Here is a 27,883-nt window from a genome sequence, read left to right on the forward strand (position 1 = left end):
ACTTAGGTAAGTCCCTTAACCTCCCAGATAGTAAAATAAACCATCATATAGCTTTATGCTGTTTTTCCGGTTAACAATATATTTATTTTCAGGGCCAAATTCATAATGCATTTCTTGCTATATGAAAATGGAGCTGATCTCTTTAAACATTTTTTTTTCCCTTTGTCAGAGGACACAGTATTAAATTTTATCAGTAGAGGGCGCTGGCGAGACGTTGCAGAAGGAACGTCGTAAAATGCACTCTCGTCCTCGTCCCGGTTACGCTGTGCTGTCTCAGCAGGCTTTTGCTGCCCTCAACTCCGGTAGGGAGTGAGTGTGGCTTTCCCAGAGCCTGGCTTCGGCAGTGATCGGTGAACAGAAGCTTCCCCCAGAATTCCCATGCTGAGGCAGTTTTTCTACTTTAGATAAAGACAGCTTTGTAAATAACTTTCCCCAGCCCCTAGAAAGTGGGTTTCCTCCAAGTTTACATTTGTTCATATTCAATTACATCAGGAGTGGCTCCAGGGAATTTCAAAATGTTATTATATACAGTGAATGGGCAGAAATGATGCAGACTGTGAATAGACACAAAATGTTATTTCCTTCATTGACTTCTTATTACATTTCAGCTAAACACTTTGATAAAACGCAAAACAAAATAAAGGTGTGTCAGTCAAGGAAAGCAGATTGGATACCCAAAAATTCATGGTAACCAACCGTGATACATGCTCAACAATGTCAAAACACGCTTCTGCATTTGTCTGGTCAGTTCAGTCTTCTTCCTTTAGTTTGACCTGCTAATCTAACCTCAAATCTTAACATGCCCTTCTTAAAATTTAGCAGTGTGTATAGTTGCCATTCTGTTCTCCAGAGGATCTTCCCCACCTGGGATCGAACCTGGGTCTCCTGCATTGCAGGCAGATTCTTTACTGAGCAGACATTATCACCATTTAAGAGAAAGCACAAGAATTATGTATATTTATATATAAATATATGTATATATACACATACGCGTGCACAAGTGCTCCTGTCACTTCCCACCAAATAATCACATTTGCCGTATATACTGAACTAAACTAATAGTGCCTCTCCTTGGTTGAAGTAGACGTGCAGCCGCTTGCCTGAGGTCAGTACCTCTGTCTATGCTTTCAATCTCATCATCATCACTCTTCTCTGGAAAATGGCATGACTGAATTATCCCCCTGAATCTTTTTCTTTTTTATATATTGCAACATCTCTCTGATTCTTCTATTAGTGTTTAAATATCCTCAAGTCTCTCTGAAATTCCCTGGTTAGGATTCTGTGCTTTCACTGCTGAGGGTGCAGATTTGAACACTGGTCAGGGAATTAATCATTAACCTATGAGCCAGGTGACACAGCCAAAAAATAAAAATAGAAATTCTCTTCATTCTACATCCTGTACCAGTTAACAGTGTATCTTTTGTCTCATCTTTAAGGTCAAACTTCTATAATGAAATGTTTCAACTCACCTCCAACTCACTCCTCTAACTACAGCAGTCTAGATTTTTGCCTCTATCATTCTGCTAAAACAGGTCTCCTAAAATGCACTCAGGACCTCCTATTGCTAAATCCTATGGGTATTTACAGGCCTATCTTCTTTAACTTCTCGGCATTGTTTGATTCTTCCGTGCACTCCTTGAGATACTTTCTTCCTCAGGATCCCAGGACTCGATATTATCTTGATTTGGTTGTAGCTACAGCTGTTACCTTTGAACTCTTTTTGTCTCTTTTCCTTAGCTGTATAATGTTTAAGCTCTCGGAAGTTCTATTAGAGACACTATTATATTGTCATTTTTCATGCTCTCTCTTGGAAGCATCATCTATGCTCATATGTCTATTCCTCCCTAACCATAGATGACTCCCATATCTTATCTCCAGCTCAGATTGGTTCCTTGTATTTCAAGTATGAATTTTCAATAGTCAACTTGGCAAACTGTCTCAAAATCTCTTCAAACACAATACATCCAAATCACAATCATGAGTCGCCTACCTTCTCCAAAAGCCTTATCCTTCTTTCAATGATACATGTCTCATCCATTCAATTGAGTAAGATGGAAATCTGGGATTATCCTTGATTCTTTCCTCTCCCGTCCATCACCTAGTTGAGTCAATTTTTGCCTTAAGAATTTCTTAAATATATCTAGTTTTGCTATCTCCATAGACACATTCCAGTCCAAGGCAACAGAATAATATATTCATTATGCTATAGCCAGAGAGATCCAATGATGTCTTGTCTGGATAAACACTTGACTAGCTTTCTTTTTCTCTTAAGATGTAGATCAAAATCCTTGAGCAGTTTACATGATTCTGTCCGAGCCCCTACTCATACCATCCCTCCTCTGGCCTTGTTCTCTCTGTTTTGGCCACACTAACCATCTTTAGTCAATCAGTGTGTCACACTCCTTCACACCCTGTGTATCTGCATGAGATACTCCAATTTCTTTGTTTTACTCAGATAACTCCCAGCTTGTCTTTAGCTCCCACTACACTCATCTCCCCTAGAAAGCCTGCCTAATAGTTCTGTCCAGATCAAATCTTCCAATCATATGTTCTCCTGGTAACATTGACCTTTCCTTCATTAAATGTGTCACCTTCATAATGTTATATTTTTTATATTGAAATTGAAAGTCACTCACTTGTTTCCAACTCTTTGCAACCCCATGGACTATACAGTCCGTGAAATTCTCTAGGCCAGATTACAGGAGTAGGTAGCCTTTCCCTTCTCCAGGAGATCTTCCCAACCCAGGGACCGAAAATGGGTCTTCCGCATTGCAGGTGATTCTTTACCAGCTGAGCCACAAGGGAAGCCCAAGAATATTGGAGTGAGTAGCCTATCCCTCCTCCAGCAGATCTTCCAGCCCAGGAATCGAACCAGGTCTCCTACATTGCCAGGTGGATTCTTTACCAACCAAGCTATCAGGGAAGCCCCTGATATAAATGATTTTTTATATTATCATTTCATTAATCTTTATCTTCCCTACAGGACTATGTACTTGCAAGGACAAGGAACATACAAATTTATTCTGTCCCCAGAACCTACCATAAGGTCTAAGTTCAGTCACTCAGTCATGTCCAATTCTTTGTGACCCCGTGGACCACAGCACCCCAGGCCTCCCTGTCCATCACCAACTCCTGAAACTTGCTCAAACTCATGTCCACTGAGTCAGTGATGTCATCCAACCATCTCATCCTCTGTCATCCCCTTCTCCTCCTCCTTCAATCTTTCCCAGCATCAGGATCTTTTCCAGTGAGTCAGTTCTTCGCATCAGGTAGCCAAAATATGGGAGCTTCAGCTTCAGAATCAGTCCTTCCAATCAATATTCAGGACTGATTTCCTTTAGGATCGACTGGTTTGATCTCCTTGCAAGCCAAAGGGTTCTTAAGAGTCTTCCCCAACACCACAGTTCAAAAGCATCAATTCAAAAGCACCATAAGGTAAGGTTATCATTAACTATTTGTTAAGTACATAAATAAATGAAAGAAATATCACTAGTTTCTGAAACACAAAATCAGTACAGAGAACAGACTTACTGCATTTGAGGGAAACGTTTAACCACATATGAAGAGGAGGCATTTTGTGAATTTTCCTTTTGCTGCCCTTACTGGTCAAAATGTGTTCCTCATGAACTTGGAAAGCCTTAGAGGTGATCCAGAGGTCAACTAGGAGGTGAATTAGAAGTCAACTGGCAGGGAACCAAACACTTCCTAAGTTCTGTGTTCCATTTGAACTAGATTAACTTTGACTTTCCATGTGTTTTACACTAGACTTCCATGTGTTTTATAAGTGCCTAGTCTTCATCTTCCCTCTCAAAATGTTTCAAAATTACTGAACTGGGTAAATTTCAGTGTGAAGATAAAAACTGAAGCCCACATTAAATTAATGAAATAACCCAAAGCTGCAAAGGTGATGAGTGCAGACTCCCTACATTAGATGGAAAAACGAGGCAAATCCCCTAGGAATGGTATGGTAGCGGCTTCCCTGGTAGCACTAGAAGTAAAGAACCTGCCTGCCAATGTTGGAGACACAGATGACACGGGTTTGATCCCTGGGTTGGGAAGCTCACCTAGAAGAAGAAATGGCAACCCATTCCAGTAGTCTTGCCTGGAAAATTCAGTGGAAAGAGGAGCCTGGTGGGCTACAATCTGTGCAGTCACAGAGAGTCGGACATGACTCAAGCAACTTAGCTTAGCTCTGACAACAAATAGAAATTGTTATTTTCCTTCTCCTTCTTTCTTCTCCCTGGTAGTTCCCTTTCCCTCTTGATGCTTTCATTCTTACATTATTGCCACATTATTAAGAAAAAGACTTTTAGAGACTGAATGTGAATATTTCAACTGATGACTTTGTAAAGGAGAGCCATTCCGGTAACTAAGTTTCCCAGGCAATTTTCATTCTGTCATTTGCCAGATGAAAATGCCAGATGCTTTTTAATGCCAGAACGCTCCCAAAATAACTGGCTATCACTCATTTTTATTTCTGAAGTTAATATGAAAATATTCAAACATTAGCTCAATCTGTATTGACACAATTCATCTGTACCAAGAAATTCCTAATAAGCAGGAAACAAATTGGAGGTAAAATATATTGTTATTCCTTCTTTTCAAACACCAGAGGGCACTAAATACTGAAAAAGAAGCCAGAAATTTTTACAAAGCATACATAAATAGATTTTCTCACTAGAGGGAGCAAGAAAAAGTTAAATTAAAATAATATAGTATATGTACTCTTAAAAAATTCTTTCTCTATAGAACACATATGCTACTTTAAGAGAACAAGTATTTACGTTAACCTAGAGAATCATATTATTATCAGAAGAATTATAATAAAAGTCAAACAGAAAAGATGGTCTCTTTCTCAGGAATCTTAAAATGAAGGGAAATTTATATTTACATCATATATTTCATTGCTATCCTCTCTGTGTCTCTCTCCTTCCCTTCCTCTTTCCCTCCCTCTAAACTTGTGCCTCTATTTCTATTTACATCTCCATTTACAGGTCCAGCTTTATACCTTTAGTATGATATATTGATGTGTATCTCTAACTCTCTCACTTTGTCTGCTCTTTATATATATATATATATATATAAAATATGTATATAACAGAACCAAAACTGAAGTATTAATGCTAGTAAGTGCATAGTAAAACAGACGCTGTCATACACCACTGGCAAGGGTATTATAATGGTCAAACAAAACAGACAAATACCAAAAAACAAATTCCGTAAAACAATATGAAGATGCATGTGTTTAGACAGAGAGATTTTTTAAGCTGAAAATTCATTTTAATTATACTTTAAGAAAATGAGAGATATGTAAAATATGAATGTACAGACATTTGCTAGAGAAACACAATAGTAGCAAAGTAGAAACAAGCCTTATACCTTATAGTAAAGAAAATGGTATAATAAACTGCTATTTCAGCCATAGACTGAATATTACGCTGTCATTAAAATTTATTCAGAAATTATTAAGTGACATGTGACATTATGACATAATGTTAAATTTTTTAAATAGGAAATAAAACTATATAAAAATATGTTCTCAATATAATTTTAAAATGTTCTTTTATTAATGGTTGTTAGATTTCTATAGTAGGGTTACAGATAGATGGTAATTTCTTTTTAAATTTTTCATCTTTTCTAAATTTTCTTGAGTGGGCACAAACCAATCTTCTTCTTTTTTTTTCTTTAAAAAAATTAATTTATTTTTTATTGAAGGATAATTGCTTTTCAGAATTTTGTTGTTTTCTGTCAAACCTCAACGTGAATCAGCCATAGGTATACATATATCCCCTCCCCCTTGACCCTCCTCCCATCTCACTCCCCACCCCAACCCTCTAGGTTGATACAGAGCCCCTGTTTGAGTTTCCTGTGGTCTCAGGCAATCTTCTTGATGAGCTTCTCTGGTTCTTTTAGTCTGGCCTCGGGGGGTCTTCTCTGGTATGAAGAATGCTGACATCTTCCATTTGTTGAGCTTTCGTTACACAAAGAGCTTAAAGACATTGTTCTGTGTTTCCCTTGAGAAGGAGTCAGGACCCTGCTCCACGGCTGCACTACTGTTTCTTCGCTGCTTCTCCCTTGACTCTGCACGCCTTTCATTCCTGGATTAGCAACTGTTCAAATCTGCCCTTAGAGAAAAGAAATTCAAAACTGCCCTTAGAGAAAAGGAATAGTTGTACATTTTATCTTAGAAAAAAAAATCAAAGTTTCTAAAAAGATACAAGAAAAGTAAAAACAGCTCTTATTAGGATACATTTAAGAAATGAAAGTATTCAGGTTAGATGATATTTTGCTGTTTACCTGTCTTTCAATTCATCCATCCAGCCAATCATCCATCAAGACATACACATCATTGGTGTATCAGAGTACTTATTTTCTTAAGTACTTAACCAGCATTGAATAATATAATGTGTTTATGTTTTATGTGACAGCTGCTCCATCGTGTCCGACTCTTTGCAACCTCATGGACTGTAGCCTGCCAGGCTCCTTTATCAGTGGAATTCTCCAGGCAAGAATTCTGGAGGGGGTAGCCACTTCCTTCTTCAGGGGATCTTCCAAACCCAGGGATTGAACCCAGGTCTCCCACATTGCAGGCAGATCCTTTACCGTCTGAACCACCAGGGAAGCCCTTAGTCTCCTTTAATCTAGAACAGTTTATTAGGCTTTCTTTGTCTCTGGCAACACTGATTTCTTGAAAGACCATAAGTTAATTACTTAAGTATAATGTCTCGCAACAATTTGTATTCTTTTTTTTCTTCTTATAATTCAATTCAAGGTACAATTTTGTCTGGGATACTAATGAAGTAATGTTTTCTCCTCAGTGAATCACATCAGATGCCCCATTTTTGGTGACTAGTAAGTAATTTCTGGTAAAATACTTTGAGATATGTACATATCCTATTTCCCTTTAAACTTTATGTTATGGTTCTATCATTCTTTGATGGATGGTTCATGTCTAAATCAATTATTGCTATCATAATCACAAAACAGTGACTTTCTAATATCATCATCCCTTCTACTTTTAGTAGTTGGCATTCTTCTACTATTAAAAGATTTCCTTTCTCTCTCATTTACTTATCAATGGGTTACAATTCATTACTATAATTTTTTTATTTTGAAATTTCAATTGTGCCAGCTTTGGCCGCTGAAAGCCCCTTCAGGCTTGCCCTTTGTCCTTTGGACACAATCCCACCTTTTTTTTTTTTTTTTTTTTGAGCACTGTCTTACTTTAAGTCAGTTCAGTCGCTCAGTTGTGTCCGACTCTTTGCGACCCCATGAATCGCAGCACGCCAGGCCTCCCTGTCCATCACCAACTCCCAGAGTTCACTCAGACTCACGTCCATCGAGTCAGTGATGCCATCCAGACATCTCATCCTCTGTCATCCCCTTCTTCTCTCGCCCCCAATCCCTCCCAGCATCAGAGTCTTTTCCGATGAGTCAACTCTTCACATGAGGTGGCCAAAGTACTGGAGTTTCAGCTTTAGGGCACCATAAGATGGTCCAAGTTCATTTGTACTTTTCCTGTTTCAACCCTGGAAAATTCTAATCTGATACCATGAAGTTCTTTGTAGCCTTTCTCTATTCCATACTGGTATCTCCCTTCTTCAAGATCTACAACTCTGGTCATCAGTGTCTTTACTCATTAGCTTAACACTGCAATACACAAAAAAGTAGTTTCTAAATTGCGACCCTCTTGCTACTATGAAATGTAAACTTACCAAGTAGAGCTCAAAATTAGTTTATAGTTCTTTTTGTCTTTAGAATAAGGGTATGGTTCAAAAGTTACTAAAATATTATTTAAAGTTATTTGATTAGTTCTTTTTGTCCCTCTAAGTTGTACTATTTGAAAAAATATGTTTACAAAGCTAATTATACTTGGTTGGTTTTAGAAAAGGCAGAGGAACCAGAGATCAAATTGCCAACATCCGCTGGATCATAGAAAAAGCAAGAGAGTTCCAGAAAAACATCTATTTCTGCTTTATTGACTATGCCAAAGCCTTTGACTGTGTGGATCACAATAAACTGTGGACAATTCTTCAAGAGATGGGAATACCAGACCACCTGATCTGCCTCTTGAGAAATTTGTATGCAGGCAGGAAGCAACACTTAGAACTGGACATGGAACAACAGACTGGTTCCAAATAGGAAAAGGAGTTCGTCAAGGCCGCATATTGTCACCCTGTTTATTTAACTTCTATGCAGAGTACATCATGAGAAACGCTGGACTGGAAGAAACACAAGCTGGAATCAATATTTCCGGGAGAAATCTCAATAACCTCAGATATGCAGATGACACCACCCTTATGGCAGAAAGTGAAGAGGAACTCAAAAGCCTCTTGATGAAAGTGAAAGTGGAGAGTGAAAAAGTTGGCTTAAAGCTCAACATTCAGAAAACGAAGAACATGGCATCCGGTCCCACCACTTCATGGGAAATAGATGGGGAAACAGTGGAAACAGTGTCAGACTTCATTTTTCTGGGCTCCGAAATCACTACAGATGGTGACTGCAGCCATGAAATTAAAAGACGCTTACTCCTTGGAAGGAAAGTTATGACCAACCTAGATAGCATATTCAAAAGCAGAGACATTACTTTGCCAACAAAGGTTCGTCTAGTCAAGGCTATGGTTTTTCCTATGGTCATGTATGGATGTGACAGTTGGACTGTGAAGAAGGCTGAGCACCGAAGAATTGATGCTTTTGAACTGTGGTGCTGAAGACTCTTGAGATTCCCTTGGACTGCAAGGACATCCAACCAGTCCATTCTGAAGGAGATCAGCCCTGGGATTTCTTTGGAAGGAATGATGTTAAAGCTGAAACTCCAGTACTTTGGCCAACTCATGTGAAGAGTTGACTCATTGGAAAAGACTCTGATGCTGGGAGGGATTGGGGGCAGGAGGAAAAGGGGATGACAGACGATGAGATGACTGGATGGCATCACTGACTCAATGGACATGAGTCTGAGTGAACTCTGGGAGTTGGTGATGGACAGGGAGGCCTGGCATGTTGTGATTCATGGGGTCGCAAAGAGTCGGACATGACTGAGCGACTGAACTGAACTGAACTGAACTGAAGGAGCCAATAACATTTGCTAGCAACTAAGATCATAAAGCCATCCAGCCTAGCCAGGATGCCTCTGCCTATTATGGGCTGAATATTTGTGTTCCCCAAAGTTCCTATGCTGAAACACAAGCCCCTAGTGTGGCTATATTTTGAGGCAGGACCTTGGGGATATAATTAGATTTAGACTAGGTCAGCAGGATGGAAACTTCATGATGGGATTAGTGCCCCTATAAGAAGAGGAGGAGAGATCTCTCTCTGTCCTCCCACATACTTTGAAGAAAGGCCGTACGGGAACAAAGTGAGAAGGTGGTTGTCTACAAGCCACGAAGAAAGCGCTCACCGAGAACTGAACTGGCCAGCGCCCTAATCTGGGACTCCCTGTCTCCAGAATTGTGAGAAATAGATAGATGTTCAAGATACCCAGTCTGTGGTGTTTGTAACAGTAGCACAAGTTGACTAAAACAGGGTCTTTTCTCACTTCTACTAGTTTTCTTCTCCTCAGCTTTGCCCCCGGAAACCAGAAACATCAGTTGGCAAGTGAATTAGGGGAAGGGCAGAGGGATGAAGAGGTCAATCATACAAGCTCTTTCCTAAGGGCAGGCAACTGCCATCTACAGACTTTAGCATGGAGGGAGGTAAGAAGTCTTATCTTTTAAAAAAATGTTTATTTATATTTTTGGCTGCACCGGGTCTTCGTTGCTATCTGCAGGTTTTCTCTAGCTGCAATCCACTGGCTTCTCCCTGCAATGGCTTCTCTTGTTGCAGAGCATGGGCTGTAGAGCGCACAGGCTTCTGTGGTTGCAGCCTACAGGCTTAGCTGCCCTGCAGTACATGGAATCTTCCCCAGCCAGGGACTGAACCCATGTCCCCTGCCTTGGCATTCATCTTAACCCCTGGACAACCAGACAAGTCCAAGAAGTCTTGTCTTTCAATAACAATTGAATCACTTGATGGATATCTGAAAATGCAAAATTCTAACTACTGAACTAATATTTTGTAAACATGAATGTAATAAGGTTTTAAAAGCTGAAAAGTATTGACTCATTCCAAACACCATCCAGGGCTAGGCACTATTTACTTCTACCAAACAAGTATTTAAGAGACAGTGATAGATTAACATGAATTAGTGCTTCAACGGTACATGAAATCATGCTTGCTCATTATCCTGAATATACATCTGTCATGACCTGAATTGTGTTTGCTCCAGATTTTATATGTTGGAGCTCTAAAGCCCCAGTACTTCAGGATGTGACTGTATTTGGAGATAAGGCCTTTAAAAAGTTAAAATGTTAAGATAAGGCTGAAAGGGTGGAATTTAATCCAATATGACTGGTATCCTTGTAAGAAGAGGGAACCTGGATACACAGAGAGACACCAGGGGCATGTGTGCGCTGAGCGACAGCCATGTGGGAACACAGAGAAAAGATGGCCATCTGCAAGGCAGAGAGAAGGGCCTCAAGAGAAACTGAACCAAACCGAACCTACTAGCACCTTATCTTAGACTTCTAACCTCTAGAACTGTAAGAAGTAAATTTCTGTTAAGCTACCCCATGAAATAAATATGTATGTAAATATATATATTTGAATATATTTGTGTATATATTTGACATGTCACAGTTATTTCCCCAACACCTTCTAGTTCTCTGTTTCTAACCCTAAACACATTCCTCAAACTAATTCATCCTCCTTTTCCTCTGTTATTGTCCTTGGCTTTCTTCCTAAGCTGCAGTTGGAATCCATTCTCCTGTACTAAGCCTTCTTTTAGCCTCTATAGGGACAAAATGAGCAGATACAAATGGAGGCTGGCATTTTTCCTGAAGCCTCTTTTACAGGGCTCCTGCAATCACCAGATGCTAGTTGTTTTTTTTTTTTTCCATCCTCAACCCAAATCCTGTGGTTGAACCAAGCCAAAGTCTGCCAGCTATACCTTATAAATATCTCATCAACTAATACCCCACCAAGACTAGGAGACATGAACTTCCCCTAGGCACTGGAAATATGTTAGCAAGTCACATATAAGCTGAACTACCAGTTCAAAATCTTTGATGGCTCGTTAGCACAATAGGATCAACCTCAGGAGAGGAGGTGTGATATCTGACAGCTGCAAATATGCTCTACACCAATCATCCTCTTTTTTCCCTTCTACTTTTCTCCTTATGAGATCTGTGTATTGCCTGGAGTAGAGGTGTGTGTGGCTAGATGACAGTCCTCTCTCACAGAAAAGTTCTCTGTGGCTGGAAGAATAGTATTTTTTTCTTTTTCTTTTTTTCAAGAATGAGGTGTCAAGTCAATAAAAACGATGGAAAGAATAGAGGCACCGGGACCATGCTTGCTGCCCATCACACCTCTTGGGTCATATGAGAGCTCCTGGGCAAGAGAGGAGTTAGGACCAGAGTATGAAGGAGGCCCTACCATGAGGGACCTAGTGAGAGTTGAGGAATTGGCACTGCCCCTATGGGACTCAGTTGCTAGAAAATTGAGCAGAGGATCATTCCCCTCCCTTGCTTAAAATACCCAGTGTTGGCAACTACCTTGGAGAAGGAATACCATTCTGGTATTCTTGCCTGGGAAATCCCATGGACATAGGGGCCTGGTGGGCTATGGTCCATGGGGTTCCAAAGAGTTAGACGTGACTTAGCAATTAAATTGGAGGAGGAAATGGCAACCCACTCCAGTATTCTTGCCTGCAGAATCCCATGGACAGAGGAGCCTGGTGGGCTGCTGTCCATAGGGTTGCACAGTCAGACACGACTGAAGCGACTTAGCATGCATGCATGCATTGGAGAAGGAAATGGCAACCCCCTCCAGTATTCTTGCCTGGAGAATCCCGTGGACAGAGGAGCCTGGTGGGCTGCCATCTATGGGGTCACACAGAGTGGGACAGGACTGAAGTGACTTAGCAGCAGCAGCAGGGGACTGCCTTGGTGGTCCAGTGGTAAGGCTCTGAGCTTCCAATGGAGGGGGTCTGGGTTCAATCCCTGGGCAGGGAACTAGATCCCACATACAGCAACTAAAAAAAGATCCCCACATGCCAGAGTGGAAAGATCCTGCTTGCCACATCTAAAAGCTAGCACAACCAAATAAACAGATTTTAAAACTCCTGCTTTGACCTCCAGGGACCTCCGCACCTTTATTTTAGCTACATGCATGTATAATCACAGGTGCACTGAGATTCCCTCAAGCGACTGTGAAACGTTGGGTTTGACAAGGGAGACTTGAGTGAGATACAGCAGGCGCTACCTGTTGTTTGTGGCTGAACAGAGACAGCGGATGGATTTTGAGCATGTTTGACAGGTGCTCTTTGAGGATCCCTGAAAATGAGAAGGCAAGATACCTTGTTGACAGAGGGGACATGGGAGTACACTGGAAGTACTGACCGAGGATAAAATTAACATAGAAATCTACTTCCTTTCTGCTTTATCTTTCCATGTAGCTCTTGCTTGTGCTCAGTCGTGTCTGACTCTTTGTGACCCCATGGACTATAACCCACCAGGTTCCTCTCTCTATGGAATTTTTCAGGGCAGAATACTGAAGTGAATTTCCATTTCCTTCTCTAGGAGATCTTCCCAACCCAGGTATTGAACCTGTGTCTTCTGCACTACAGGCAGATTCTTTACTACTTCCCAGATTCTTCTGGGAAGCCCCATGTGAAATAACTTCTAAAGCCACAACAATCTCATCCCAGGATACACAATTTTGTTACATCTACAAAGAGTCTTATTTCCAAATAAGGTCTCATTCACAAGTATCAGGGGTTAGGACTTAAATATACCTATTGGTGAGGACACTATTCAACCAATGACCTGTCCTATGGAAGTGTTCCTTCAGCTGAGAATCCTTCCTTTTTCGTTAATCCCAGTTGGGCAAGGCGATTTTTGTAGTCTGTATTACCAAAATTTTAGTGTTTTTTCATTTTCTAGAAAAAATTACATTTAGTTGAACTTTGGTTTTCAAAATATGTTTGGTCTTTATCCACCTTTCATAGGTAGGACGGGCTTCCCAGGTGGCTCAGTGGGTAAAGAATCCACCTGCAATGCAGGAGACTGGGTTTCGATCCCTGGGTCAGGACGATCTCCTGGAGGAGGGCATGGCAACTCACTCCAGTATTTTTGTTTAGAGAATGCCATGGACAGAGGAGCCTGGAGGGCTGTAATCCATAGGCTCACAAAGAGGCAGACACGACTAAAGCGACTTAGTGCACAGCACACACACAGCATAGGTAGGAAGCCTTAAAACAGCTGCCAGTTACACTGTGCTCAGCTACTTACCAAGAAAGACAGCCTCAGACAATTCACTGCACTGATCAAGGTTGATTGAACTGTTTCCTTTATTCCTGGGCACCGTGCAGGCAGCATTTCCCACTTCCCTTTGCAGTTTGGTGTGGTCATATAGCTAGTTGTGAGCAGAAATGCTGCACATCGCTTCCAGCTGGCCCATAAACCCTCTCAAGAGGTCACCCATTCACCTCTCTCTCCCAACTCCCTAACATATTCCAGTCTGGATATCTAGATTCAGGGCAAAGTTGAAAGATACAGGATGATGATGGTGAATCATCTATCAGTCTGAGTTCCTGAATGATTAAGTAAAATAGAGCTCCCTAACAGTGATCAGGAACACCATTTTGGAATTTCATGGAGTAAGAAATGTACTTCCATTTCACTCAGGACTAAGTGACCAAGATTTTGAGGGTTATCTATCAGATGAGTAAACATTTTCTTAATACAAATAACAAAGGTGATGAGTAATCGATTCAATTGGGTTCTTCCTTACTGGGAAGTTTGAAGGCCAAAGACACAAAATAGAGAGGATAATCTACAAAAAGTGAAAGGGTAAAATTCACACATTTCAAAGTGACCCCTTAGAGTCTAACAAAAACACACCTACTTGCCCCTTCTACCTCCTCTCCTGCCATTCAAACTGAGCGGCTTCACTTTCACTTTTCACTTTCATGCATTGGAGAAGGAAATGGCAACCCACTCCAGTGTTGTTGCCTGGAGAATCCCACAGACTATCAGGCTACAGTCCATGGGGTCGTAAGAGTCAGACATAACTTAGCGACTAAACCACCACCATAGTACGTTGTACAACACAGGCAATCGACACAGTGAGTAGAGCAGAATATAAGGGATAAAAAGTTGATATGAATTCATAAAAGAATAGGAAAAAACAGTTGAAGAACAGGTCACCCTTAGAAACTTAAAAAGAGGTTTTTCTCCAAACTCTTCTATTTCACCTTTTAAGTCCCTAGATACACCACTTCCCCCGTTTCTCCTCTTCCTTAGAAGGGTGTTGGAGGAAATAGCACTTGAACATGGGCTTAGTTAGACACAATTTCCAATCCACGCTGTGCTACTTACCAGCTTTGTGACCATGGGCAAGTCCTTAACCTCTCTGATGTTCAGTTTTCTTGTTCACAAATAGGGCCTTATGGGGATGACAATTTACCTAACAGGGAAGTTCCTTTCCGTCCCCTCTGTCTTTCTCGTACTGAGGCACCAAATCTAGTCATGCCCTCTGAGTAGATCTCCAATGCTCTTGGGCTTCGTTTCTCTCCTTCCTGGCCCCAGTCCAACCTTCATACATCTTAAAGGAGGTAACTTGTGATACAAATAAATGAAACTTTATTGAAGCAATGACAGGCAGGCAGAGAGTTATTTTTGTCAGGGCATCCTCCATGGTCATTTACATAATACGAATTGGTAATCACTTTTGCTGTAACACATTAGCTAGGCAGTAAGGCTTTTCAGCTGTAATATATGAAGTTAGTAAACCATTAGGCAGCCAAAAAGTGCAGAGAGGAAGAGCATAATCTCTCGAGCTTACCTACCTCCATGTAAATCCTGGCTTTAGCCCTTACCTGTTGTGTAATGGTGGGCAAGTTACTGAAACCCTTTGCACCCCAGTTTCCTCGTGAGAAGAGGGACAAGAGTGCATATTGTACGAGGTATTAGATTAAATGATATATAAAGTCCTTAGACCAGAGTCAGAACTAAAATTAGTTGAATAAATGACTGAAAGATCCCTAAATATGAAGAAAATGATACATGTTCTTTTACTATTAACCTTCTTTTGTTCAAAACAGCTAACCCTATAGTTTGAGCAGATATGTGAGCTCTGACTCAGAGATAAACACCTGAGGCTTAACTAAATGAAGGTTAGGCACACAAAGCTTTATGAAGGGTGACATGTAATAGCCACTCATTCATACACTGAGAAGAAAAAAACAGGTGAGCCAAGCCCAGACACAGAAAACTTTTCCTTCTATTTCTCTCTCAGACACACACACACACATCACACACATATCCTTTTTTTCTACGTCCTATATAAGTGCCATATAATATTGTATGAAAGACTGTTGATTTTTAAATGAGCTGAGTTTAAAGCCATTATAAAAACTAATTAGGAACTAACTTAAAATTATAATATAGTGTTTATGATCATGAACCCCTCTTTATCTGTTTCGCCTGTTTTTCAGATAAGCAGATTAAGTTACAGAGATGTTACAATACTTGCACAAAATGACTGGGGAGAGGAGATACATTTATTGGTCTGTAATAGGTTTTTGTTTTTAATAAAAAATAGGTTAGAGTCTTAAATTCTCCACTCACCTAATCTCCACAACAACCCTCCAAAAAAAGACATAGACCCATTTCACAACTGAGGGAACTGAAATCCAACAAGAATTGGAAGTTCGTGCAAGATTATAAAACTGGTAAGTAACAGAGCTATACTTTAGACTTCAGTTTGCCTACCCAAATGCCTCGAGTTTTTCCCTTGGTTTCTCAGTTTTTCTCACTTTCCAGTAGCTGGGTGAAGCCATATGAAATTAATATAGAGTTTACAGACCAAATTTGGGATTTGCACGTAATTCAATGTATACTCAGAGATGTGCCGTGCATGCTGCTGCTGCTAAGTCACTTCAGTCGTGTCCAACTCTGTGCGACCCCATAGACGGCAGCCCACCAGGCTCCCCCGTCCCTGGGATTCTCCAGGCAATAACACTGGAGTGGGTTGCCATTTCATCACAACTGTTCACTCTCATTCTTGCTTCCTTACGTTTCCTTTACTTTCTCAAGTTCACAGCTTAACATCCTACAGGTATGGACACTGATTTGAATGGAATACCATTGGAAAGATCTTGGAGAAATATGAGATACGATCTTTGCTCTCAGATGACTATGGTCTAGTTAGAAAAGAAAAAATCCTCATGAAGGAAAGGATCAGAGAGGAAAACAATGAAGGAGAGATTCACTGGGATATCAATTCATCTGAATATTCATATGTCGAGCCCTATGCTTGCCTCTGGTGGATGCAGTAATGAGTAAGAGACACAGTTCGAGTGCTTGTGGAACAAGAGGTGAGATCAATGAACAAATAATGGAATAATCACAGATAAAAAATCTGTTCAGAGTACCTCTCTGCTCTCTGCCTCTCTGTCCATCTCCAGGAACTTCTCTGACCTCAGTAGAACAGATATTGATCAGTTAACTTTTGAAGCAGCCTGTTTTTCTTTTACAGACTCCCATTTCTTTGTCTTTGAAGATGACTTTTCTGGCAATTTGGGGATAGAGTCCTCCCCTGAATGTACAGCAGGTATGTAATCAAGCAGGGTGGGAGTGACTGCTTGCAACTACAAATAAGTATCTAGCTTGGGGGAACTAAATAAAGAATGTGATTAAGAACTTTCTTCTTAAAACATGAAATTACAAACCACAGCAGGCTCAGTTACAAGCTTGCTCGTGATTTGGGGACAGTCAAATATATTCTTGACGCTTCTTATGCTTCTGGTTATAACCACGTAGCCATTGGGTGGAGTACTAGAAAGAGGATTTAATTAGGTACATAAAATGCCAGATGTAACCATTGAGGGAGGGACACACTTTAATTACATTTTCTTTGTACTTATGGTTGAAATTGTAACCAAATTAGGTACTTTGAAAATAGACAAAGTTTGCACAAACATTTTATAAAAGGCTTGACAAATGTCATTGTACAAAATTGTATGCTCTCACTAACTAGACGCTTCTGTATTTCAGTCAAGTTTGGTTTTCTATTTAACCCAAGTTTTAAGGACTCCTTTAAAATTTCAATCGGGGTTGTCATTTATTTTAAGGAATATGAATTGGATGACAGCATATTTAAATCCAAGCATATCATCTTTTAATGGGAAATTACTATTTCTTGGAAGCTTTTATTTCATTGCCACAGCACAGAAGATCATCTGAATGCTACAAAATGGACCATTTTAATCAATAATGTGAGTCTGCTGGGTCTTCAGAATTCCTTCCATTACTTCAAGCAATATTTGTATTGACATCTTTATGCATGACATACATGATTTCAAAATTCAGAAATTTTTTGTTTGCTTCATATATTGTAAAAATATTAGACTAATAAAAATAAATTCCTTCATAGAAATTAAAGGCATGAATATATATATATATATATAATTTTTTTTTTTACTTTTTAAAAATTTTTGACGGTGCTGTGTGGCACGTGGTATCTTAGTTCCCCAACTACTTCAAGCCAGTGCCCCCAGCAGTGGAAGCACTGAGTCTTAACCACTGAACTGCCAGGGAAATCCCGGAATGAATACATATTTAACAATAAAAGGCTCCAGCTTCTCAAAACTTTACCACTTAAAATCAGCTCAACAACACCAATAATAACAAATGCAATAAAGTGAAGACGGCACCCCATGGTTTAATATTTGAACAAGTGAAAACATACACATTACTATATTTATTGAACCTAAACAATCTTGTGAGTTAGGAGTTATTTTATCCATTTTATAAATAAAGAAACTGTGGCTCAGAGAGGTTAAGAATCTCATCAAATATCACTTGGTTAAGGACTGAGACAGCTAAGATTTGAGATCAGTTTCATCAGGCCTCAGAGCCAACACACTTAACCATGAACAATATAGCCTGATGAGAAGAAAGAAAATCAACTATCAGGCTGCCATAGTAAGCAAAAAGGGAGGCTATGAAGTGAAAGCAGTAGGAAATTACCCAGTGCGACTTCCAGCTGGGTGAAGTCATTTTCAGTAACTGAAGAGTGAGACATTTCAAAAGAATAAATATCAGAATGCTGGCAATTTAGATGTACACTATGAAAATACTGCACAGAATCAAAGTTGATTTTAGTTTCCACCTTGAAAAGCTATGTGGTGATTAAGAACACAAATTTTGGAATCAGGCTATTCTGGGTCCAAGCTCTTGCTCTTTTAATAGCTATGCAATTGTGGACTTATAACCTTTTTAAGCCTTAGTTTACAAAATATTTTTTAAATGGGGATAAAAATAATAATTCTGTCTTAGCTTGGGTTTCCCCTAAGAGGACAGCCCAAGGTAAGACTTCTATACAGGAAGGTTTTTCTGGGAAATGATCTTAAGGAAGGCTGGGAAGAGTCAAACATGAACAAACATGAAAGGAAGACAAGGTAATCCAAGGGCGAATGGAGGTAGATCCCTCTGAAGAACCCTTGAAGCGTTATGTTAAATGCACCTCAGAATTGCCTCTCCAAGGGACAGTGGAAAAGGGGCGTATTTATCCTTCATTCCCAGTTGGTCAGAGTTGCCTTATGTTGTGTTAACATTCTCCTGCTTAAAGGCTTGCATGTGTGTCAGAATAGTGTGGGGTGGAGGAAACCTACTTCATGGTGGTGGAGAAAAACCAGGACAAAAAGGATGAGATACTCTGTAGAGTCAAAGTAAGCGTCTTTCAAACTACACATATGCATAACTAATTGCTATAGTAAAAACTGGAATAAAAAGGTGAGCTGTAAAATTGTGAGAGAATATCAGTAATTGTCAGAGGCTAGTGGATTAGATAAAGGAATTGACTTCAAATGTGTGGAATAGTTTTGGCAAATGTTCCAGTTTGTGAATGTGGTGATTGTTACATAACTATTTATGTCATAAAGTTATTTAATTGCACTTAACATTAATGATTTTAATTATTAATATAATTACTAATAAATATTATACCTCAATAGAGTAAATTTTAAAAGAAAAGGTGAGCCAAGCTGTGCAATACACACAGAGATGTCTGATGATAAGTTGCTTACCTCACATCATCATGAGGAATCAGTGTAGTAATATATCCAAAGCACAGTAATTAATACCTACATGAATAACAGTAGCTATTATAATTACTAATCACCTGCTTGAGATAATCCTGATGACTTTGAAATAAGTGGTAGAGTTGGGAAGTTGAATTAGTTTGGAGGAAGACTGATTTAGCCTTGCATTTATTCAAATTAGATGACTAATATTAAAACATACAAGTGACCTAAGACTTTAGAACTTTCCAATGAGCACTTAGTGTGGAGCTGGATATTTGAGTGGGAGCCTCAAAGAAGAGATAGTTAATGAAAAAAAAAAAAAAGAGTAAACGAGAATAACAAGGGAGAATTTGCTGAAAGAAGTTCATCTTCCAATTTCAAGGAAATCATTGAAAGTACAAAGGAAAGATGAAAACTGACATCCTTTTAATGAATACTTTGTGCCAAGGACTTAGCATTATTATTTTCCATAACCACACTGCCGGGTGGATGTAATTGTTTCTATTATAGAGATGAGGAAATTAAGGATTAGAGAGGTTAACCCACTAGCTAAAGGCTACGCAGTCACTTCATACTTGGACAGGTCTGCCTGATCCAGAATGTCTGACTGTAACGTGCCTGCTCTTTCTCGCATATCATGTTTCCAGAAGAGTAAGAGAGTCAAAATTATGTCAGAATTATGGATGGAGACTCAGAGTGGCACAGGTCCATTGTGAAGATCTGGAGAGACATGCTGGATATAATGGCTAATAGAAGGCAATGAAGGATAACCTTTAAGGAAACAGTTTCTTCCATTGGCATGATGAGGTTCTAAAGGGATATGATGGTAAAGAAAATGCAGAGCCAGTGGGTGTAGGTTTCCTGATGGAAAACTTTATCTGTGAAAGAGGAAAGGGAAATATAGTAATATAGGTATCCCCATTCAAGGTCCAAGATCCAGATTTTTATTTGATGCAGCCAGTGTAGACCATATGGGTTCATTTGATTTTTCATCTCCTGTGTATGTATATGCCAAAGACAAATTACAATCCTAAGCATCTGGCATTTAAACAAGAAGATGTGATTGCTTTACACCAAACGATACTTGTTAATACAGGAACACAGCAGCACTAGAGCACAGATGGGTCTTTGCTCTCTTCTTGAACTTCCCTGATGGCTCAGTTGGTAAAGAATGTGCCTGCAATGCAAGAAACTGCTATTTGATTCCTGTATTGGGTAGATCTGCTGGAGAAGGAATAGGCTACCCACTCCAGTATTCTTGGGCTTCCCTTGTGGCTGCCACCACTGCTTGCTAAAGGTCTATTCTATTTTCAAAGAGCAGCCAAGAGATTGGTGCTCAGATAGTGAGGCAAAGTCCTGACTATTGTCTCTATCTCTGCTGATTCTAGTTGTTTCTTTATGTAAATTTTAGAGCTTTTTTTTTTTCAAAATTAGAAAATTATTTATTAGAATGGCATTGAGCCACAAGCCACTGCAAGTGTGTAATCCAATTATTCTCCCAGATGCAGGAAAGTGAGGGGCAATGAAGAAGACAGCTAGTGACTCAGGGAATAGGAAATGTGATGATAAACCTTTGACAAATCATTCATTCAACAAATATTTGTGAGAACCTTTCTATGCCATTCTAAGTGCCATTGATATATGAGAAAAGAAAACTGAGAAAACCTCAGCCTCCAGGGAGCTTATACAAAAATAAATATGCACAAACAATTAAATATACAAAGTCAGAAAGAATGGCTCTAAAGGAAAACTTTGGGCTAAGAGGATAGTAATGTGAGGTTATTGACTCAGGGTGGTCAGCAAAATTCTTCATTCGGATAGAAAAATGATGGAAGAGAGTGAACCATCAAATATCTGTGTAAAGATCTTTATGGAGAAGAAAACAGTGAGTACAAAGTGCTTGGGAAATGATGGGAAAAGTCTTACTCAGTTTGCGGAACAGCAACGAGACAGCATGGCTACAATACGATAGCAGAGGTGGGAACTAGGCCTGGATCATGTAAGGATAGTGCTACAAGCCTACTGGTAAGAAAGATGGTTAGATGTCCCCTTACATGTGATAGAAAGTCACTGGCAGAGCTAAGCTTGGTGCTCTGTGATGACCTAGAGAAGCTGGATGGTGGCAAGGGGCGGTGAGTAGGAGGGAGGCTCAAGGGGGAGAAGATCTAGGAGAATACTCACAGCTGATGCATGCTGTTAGTACAGCAGAGATTAATACAACATTGTAAAGCAATCATCCTCTGATTTAAAAAAAAATCATTGCAGACAGCAGAAGAAGCACATCATTTATGATCTCAGGGGCTGTTGCAAGCTGTCATGAGAGAGATGAAAACATTCTTGTTTCTCATCTTTTGCTGAGACAGTTCCCCATCTCTCTAGACTGGGAACCAACTGCATCTTTCTAGTTACAGGGCACAGTAGACATGCCACCCTGAGTCTTTACATTGGCAAATGGTAAGGTTGCATGTGAGTACTCAAAATTGTACTGGTGTTTCTGATGATCATAATAGCCCCAGAGGCCAGCCTGTAAAGTGAGTTTTTCTAGGAGAAGGAAGAATGCCAGATGGTAGGCAGTCCTAGTAGATAGGGCTAGGGCTCACTGAAAAAGTCTAGGACCTAAATAATCAGGATTCAAAGAAACAAATATTGCAGTATTTAAATATTACAAATAAGGAGATTTGGCCCCCTCCACTGACACCAGTATTAGTGGTGAGGAATCTGTGTAGGGTCAGAAAATGCCTGCAAATCTCAGAGAAATGGTTGAAATGGCATTTTTGTTGGGTGGAGGAAACAACACCCCACAACTAGTATCCCTACCTACTGTCAAATCTATAACTACCTCTGCCAGTCAATAAAACTTTCTCATGTTTGTTACATTTTTACTGTTTCCAAAATCCTTTCATGCATACGATTTGTTTGACTTTCACAACTTTGGGAGATGGGTGTAACAGGTTAAGAGCCTTAATAGTCACAGGCAAGGAAGGAGGGATGCAGAATCATCTGTTCAAGGTCATCATGCCCTTTAGCTCATTAAGGGACAGAGACATGCAGCTCTTTCGACTCCTGATTCAAAGATTCATACCTGAGAGCAGGCCATTTTATGTGGATTGTAATGATGCTGAAAATATATGGACTAAGTAAAATTTTTGTGTGCTGTGTGCCAAGTCGCCTCAGTTATACCTAATTCTTTTGTGACTCTATGGACTGCCAGGCTCCTCTGGCCACGGGATTCTCCAGACAAGAATACTGGAGTGGGTTGCCATGCCCTCCTCCAGGGGATCTTCCCGACCCAGGGATCAAACTCATGTCTCTTATGTCTCCTGCATTGGTAGTCTGGTTCTTTACCACTAGCGTCACTTAAAATTTTAGGAGTTAAAAAATAAATGAATGCCAAGTAGCCCAAAAGGAGAACACTTACTGTAGGAGTTGAAGCCTTGGCACAGAAATACCAAGAAAGCAGACTGATCCAGACCACAGCCTGCAGGCACCATATCTTTGCTTTAAATACCAGCAGGGAGAAGGATTCATTGCATGACTTTCCAAGATCCTTCCTGGCTTCCATAGTGTAGCTCATGAACTTGTCCTCTTTAGCCTTAAACCCATCTATTTAACGAGGCTGCTAGAATAAAAAAAAATACTCACATGCAGTTGTTGCTCATTTTTATACATTTAACTTTCACACAGCCCAGGCTTGCATGTATTATATACTGACACTCATAAAGAGTTTTTTCTACAGAGAATCTACACTTTTACTTACTAGTTATTGTCGTTTAGCTACTAAGTCGTGTCAGGCACTTTCACAGACCCCATGGAGCCCACCAGGTCTATGAGATTTCCCAGAATACTGGAGTAGATTCCCATTTCCTTCTCCAGGGGATCTTCCTAACCCATAGATCAAACCCATGTCTCCTGCATTGGCATGCAGATTCTTTACCACCAAGTCACCAGGGAAGCCTACTTACCAGTTGGCAAACAAATATTTTAAGCAATCATTTGACAGTTTAGGACCCAAAGTATGACAATTTTTGTATTTACAGCTGTGTTTCTATTGTCATTTAAACACTTGCAGACCTCCCTTAGGATAGGACACAAAAGGCAAATTAAAATAAAAAGGCACTACCAAATGATGCAATAACACTGAAACGAAGGGTGAATAATCTGGAAACAAAGGCTGAAATAATTTGGAGGGCTAAAAAAGATAACTTTCTGCTCTCAATACAACACTTAACTGTGTATTCAATTACATTAAAATAATATGTATTCATTATTCATAACATAATTCTGGAAATTGATGGTTGAAGATTGAGTTTAAAGAGGTGGGGTGTAGCAATGGAAGAAACTGACAGATCCTAAAATTATGAATGGATAAGCAAGATAAAGAATTTCAGTGATACAAATACAGAGAAAATGTCTCAAGATCTCAGGCATTATGGAAAACATACATACCTTTATCGAAAGAACACAAGAAAGATCCAACTTTTTTGTAAACAAAGATTAGAGAAGATGAATATCAGCAAAATCTGCATCAAAATATTCAATTTTGCACAAAATCATCATCAAATGTCTTTTTCACATGTCACTTCAAATACGGTGCAGAATCAAGAAATATTAAATATACAAGTCTATAAAATTATAGGAAAATTATTTTGTTGTTATTTTCATTTAATCTACATAAAGCAAAATCTGTACCGTGTGTTAAATCACAATATCCACAGCACCCAGCAGAGTAGCTGGTATATGGGAAGAACACAAATCACATGGTAAACATTTTATTAGACTTAAACAAAGATTAGTCAAGAGGTAAATACCAACACTTGTCAGGTAACTACCAATTTATTATAATTACATGTAAGTCTACGGCTTAACTTATGAATACTGTTAGGTAGTTAGAATAGGGAAAAGGAGTCCAGAATGGCGGTGTCTAAAAGATAAGGAAGAGAAAAGCCTGCGAATATAGAACAAAGGAAGGTCTGAGGACTGGAGTGAGGACCTCAGGTAAAACAAACAACACTCCTGGCTGGCCCAATTTACATAGGACAGGTCCAGGGGGAAAGAAAACATATAAAAAGAGGAGCCAAAGCTAGCTCTCTCTCTCTCTCTCCCGTGTGCTTGGGCGCTCTTCTCTGCACATCTTTGGGTTGACATGCCCTCACGCCTCGAGGATGGATTTTCCTGTTATTATCTAAATAAAATAGAGCTGTAATACGGAGCTGTAACACTGATTTGTCTAAGAGGTATAACATAGTCCGTTCGAGACCTGAGAGCTATAACACGGTCTAAGACCCAAGAGCTGTGACATGCTGAGGGCTTTAATGTCCGTCACTCCAAATCTTTGTTGTGTTGAGACAGAACCGAGGAGTATATACTCCTCGGTTGCCTGACAAATACCAACATTTCAAACACCATTCCAAAACACATCAAGTAAGCAATTGCCTATAGTCTGAAAGAGAACAGACAGCAAGGCATAGGAAAAAAAGAGATGATTTCCAGTTCCACAGTTAACCATTGACTTCACCAAAACACTTCTCGCAGGCCTATTTTCTCATCTGTAAAAGATACTTCTAGGCTCAAAAATGTCAATAGAAGGGGGAAAAATAGAGTAACATGAAAATTCAAAAAGGTCAAGTCTTCCTTGGTTATGTTCTTATTCTTAAATGTGCCCATACCTGCCCCAAACTCAGTCACTCCCTCCTTAGCACTCTCAAGACCCTCAGCTCAGACCTCTACCTCACCCTTAGTTCATCACCACTTATCTATTTTCCTCTTTTAGACAGTAATTTTTATCTCCCAATTATTGGGGAGCTGGTATTGTTAAGGTCTCAAAGACATAAATCAATTCAGAGGAGCCTGTGAAGAGTGTGACCATTCACTCTGCTTGAGGTCGAAATGCTCAAGCTACTAAGAAACTCTGAGATGGAGCAGGGCTCAGTGCAAAATGGCTTCGTCTTGAGAGCATCTGAATTCTTAACTCATTACAACTACAACGGCACTGTACAATGTGCCCCTCACAAATCCCCGAGGTGGGTCCTAATAATGGTTCTCTTGAAGAAACAAGCCAATGTCTCCTGAAGAAACTTGACCAATGCCATCTAACTTCCAAGGGGCAGAGGCTGAATTCGAATTTAGGACAAACTTGACTTTCCACCAACTGTGTGAGATGAGATTCCCTCTGAAATGCAGGAAACCTGGGGTTTGATTCCTGGATCGGGAAAGTCCCCTGGAGAAGGGCATGGCAACCTACTCCAGTAATCTTGCCTGGGAAATCCCATGGACGGAGAAGCCTATGGGGTAGCAAGAGTAGGACACGACTTAGATACTAAACCACCACCAACCGTGTTGCGGCTACCTGCGCAGGATTCCGGAAGGAGGGGCTGCTAGAATCTCGCAGAACGGGCCACGCGCCGGCCTTTTAAGGGGTGGGGGCCCCTTAAGGAAGGCAGGTTTTTTCTCACCCGACAAAAAATAACTCCTCAACCGGGAAGGGGGCTCTCTCCGAGTGCCGCCCATTCTAGGCGGAGGACCGGGCAGATAGATGGACGAGGACCTGACCGACAGGCTGAGGGCGCAGTTCGCCCGTCGGCTGGCAACAGAGAGTGGTTCGGAGAGAGGGGAGGCGGCAGCCCAGGAGAACCGGGAGCCCGGGACGGGCGCCAACACGGTGGGATGGGACCAGCAAGACCAGTTGAGAAGCGAACTGCCGGACCAAGAGGGCCGGGAGGCGGCCGCGGGCCTGGAAGGAGAATGGGACGCGGAGGAGCCCGGGCCGAGTAAGGCAGGGGGCGGGAGCCAGAGGGAGCCTGGTCGCCCGCAGCCCAGCGGGTCGAGGGGCGGAGAGCTGGCGGGGAGGAGAGAGAGGCGGGGAGAGCCGCGGGAGGGCCAGAACCGACAGCACTGGTGGAAGCCGGGAAGCTTTCATCCCGGCACGATCCAGGAGATGTACTGGGAGCGGTCCAAGAGGCGCTACCGGGAGAGGGCGCTGAAGCTGAGCATCAAGAACCCGAACAAGTGGAAGTACCGGCAGGATAAGAAGCCTCACGGGCTGACGCCCCCGAGACCGGAGGAACCCAAGGAGATCCACGTTTACAAAGAGGACCTCTTGATCCCGTCCCAAGCACGGCGGCCCACCGTCAGATTCAGCTTCCAGACCGCATTTCAAAAGTCGTCGCAGTGGTCGACCGTCTCCCCCTCGGGCAGCGTCATCAACGAGCTGGCGAAGATGGGCGACCCAGACGTCCTGGAGATGGTGCAGCAAGGTGGGAGCCGGCTCGCGTGGCGCGGGGACCCCGGGGGGACGTTGGCGGCCCGGCCGCCCGGATCCCAGGGACGTTCGTGGATGCGCTGCACCCCGCGCGAGACAGCGCCCGCCAGGCGCATGGTCCCTGCCCGGGTGGGTGAGCGTGGGCGGGTGAACCGAGGTTCCCCGGCCTCTGAACTTGGGCAGAGGAAAGAAAGAGCCTCCTACCAAGGGGAGAGCCCAAGCTTAGCGCGCATGACAGCAGTTCCCGGTGTGGGCCCTGGAGTCCTGTTGCCTGTTTCTATTTGCCAATTACTGCTCAAGCTTTGAGATCATTGTTAATTATGGGAGGAGCAGACCGAACCCTAAGGTCCATCAGTTTGCGATTCCTATGCACGTGGGGAGGCTGCTGTTTCACAAGGTTTCGTTGAATTTTTAGTTTCTTTGGGGAAATATTTGTTCATCCTTTGCTCCGGGGTTTCCCATCTCCCCCTAACCGTGATACTTGGGCTATCCTCCTGAGCCATGCCAGAGGCCCCAGGAACCAGGCAGAAGCTAAACAGGTGTGGGTCCAGGAAAATACCAAGCCCTCTGGGACAGGATGGGACAGAGACAGGGCCAACCTCTGGAAACTCCCCTTGTGGCCGTCCCGAACCCATATTCTGTGGGTCTGTTTTAGTACACATTTCCTGAAAATGCACATATTTTCCTAGGTCTGTCTCCAGGGCCTTCGATGATATTCAGTTGTCTCAATGACACTTTACTTTCATGTCTTGTTAAGTGTTAGATCTGAACATGGAAGCAGGGTTTTTTTTTTTTTTTTGTAAAGTGATAAATGATCTAAGAAGTCATACTATTTAGTCTTCAAAGACACCAAGGAAATAAAATGCCTTATTTTATTATGCATCCTCCTCCTCCCCTTAACAGCTTGAGATATAATTTAAATACAATAAGAATCACCCACTTTAAAGGTACAGTTCCAATTTTAGTATATTTACAATTTTGCCATCATCACCATAATCTGATTTTGGAACATTTTCATTACCCCAAATAGAAACCTCTTAGCTGTCAATCCCCCTTCACCCTTTCCCCACCTCAGGTACCCCCAGCTCTAGGCAGCCTCTAATCTATTTACTGTCTCTAGGTTTACCAATTTTGAACACTTCTGGTAAACAGACTCATACAATATGCGATCTTCTGTAACTGGTTTTGCGTGTTATAACTTGTATCATTGCATTATTCCTTTTTATTGTCAAGTAATATTCCATTGCAGATATATTCATACTTAATCTGTTTATCAATTGGTGGACATTTGAATTGTTTCCACTTCCTTGGCTACTGTGAATGATGCTGCTATGAACATCTATTGCAAGATTCTGTATGAAAATACGTTTATATTTTTCTTGGGTATACACCTAGTATTGGAATTACTGAATAATATGGTGGCTGTATATTGAGCATTTTGAGAAATTGCTGAACTGTTTTCTGCCTCATTTTCGTATTTCCACAAGTAGTATATAGTGACC

General features: G+C 41.0%; 1 protein-coding gene and 1 long non-coding RNA gene across 19 annotated transcripts in view; one reads left to right on the forward strand and one right to left on the reverse strand.

Moving 5' to 3' along the window:
- Nucleotides 1-5,258: 5,258 nt before the first annotated feature.
- Nucleotides 5,259-26,582, reverse strand: LOC147342452 (uncharacterized). 7 transcript variants are annotated; one of them, XR_015158083.1, is made up of 3 exons: nt 26,249-26,582; nt 22,542-22,739; nt 5,259-6,125 (listed from the first exon to the last, which is right to left on the reverse strand). It is a non-coding gene; the product is annotated as an uncharacterized LOC147342452 (long non-coding RNA). The 7 variants fall into 7 exon arrangements; XR_015158079.1 differs by having other exon boundaries at nt 22,542-22,742; nt 26,139-26,559; XR_015158082.1 differs by having other exon boundaries at nt 5,259-6,120; nt 26,139-26,513.
- The window catches only part of ANO5 (anoctamin 5), a 93,842-nt gene continuing 91,496 nt past the window's right edge, over nt 25,538-27,883 (forward strand). For 8 of the 12 annotated variants that reach the window (XR_015158076.1, XR_015158077.1, XM_086385600.1 and 5 more), the window contains exon 1: nt 25,571-26,376. Coding sequence is in view for 9 of the 12 variants with exons in the window: in XM_086385600.1 (XP_086241726.1) it covers nt 25,656-26,376 (721 nt within the window). In the remaining 3 variants the exon portion in view is untranslated. Of the gene's footprint in view, nt 26,377-27,883 lie in introns of all 12 variants that reach the window. The other 4 variants (XR_015158078.1, XM_086385604.1, XM_086385607.1 and 1 more) reach the window with 2 other exon arrangements.

This window comes from Bos grunniens, chromosome 29, assembly GCF_055505025.1.
Source record: "Bos grunniens cultivar Pamir isolate PY7600 chromosome 29, Bosgru_T2T1.0, whole genome shotgun sequence".
NCBI lineage: Eukaryota > Metazoa > Chordata > Mammalia > Artiodactyla > Bovidae > Bos > Bos grunniens.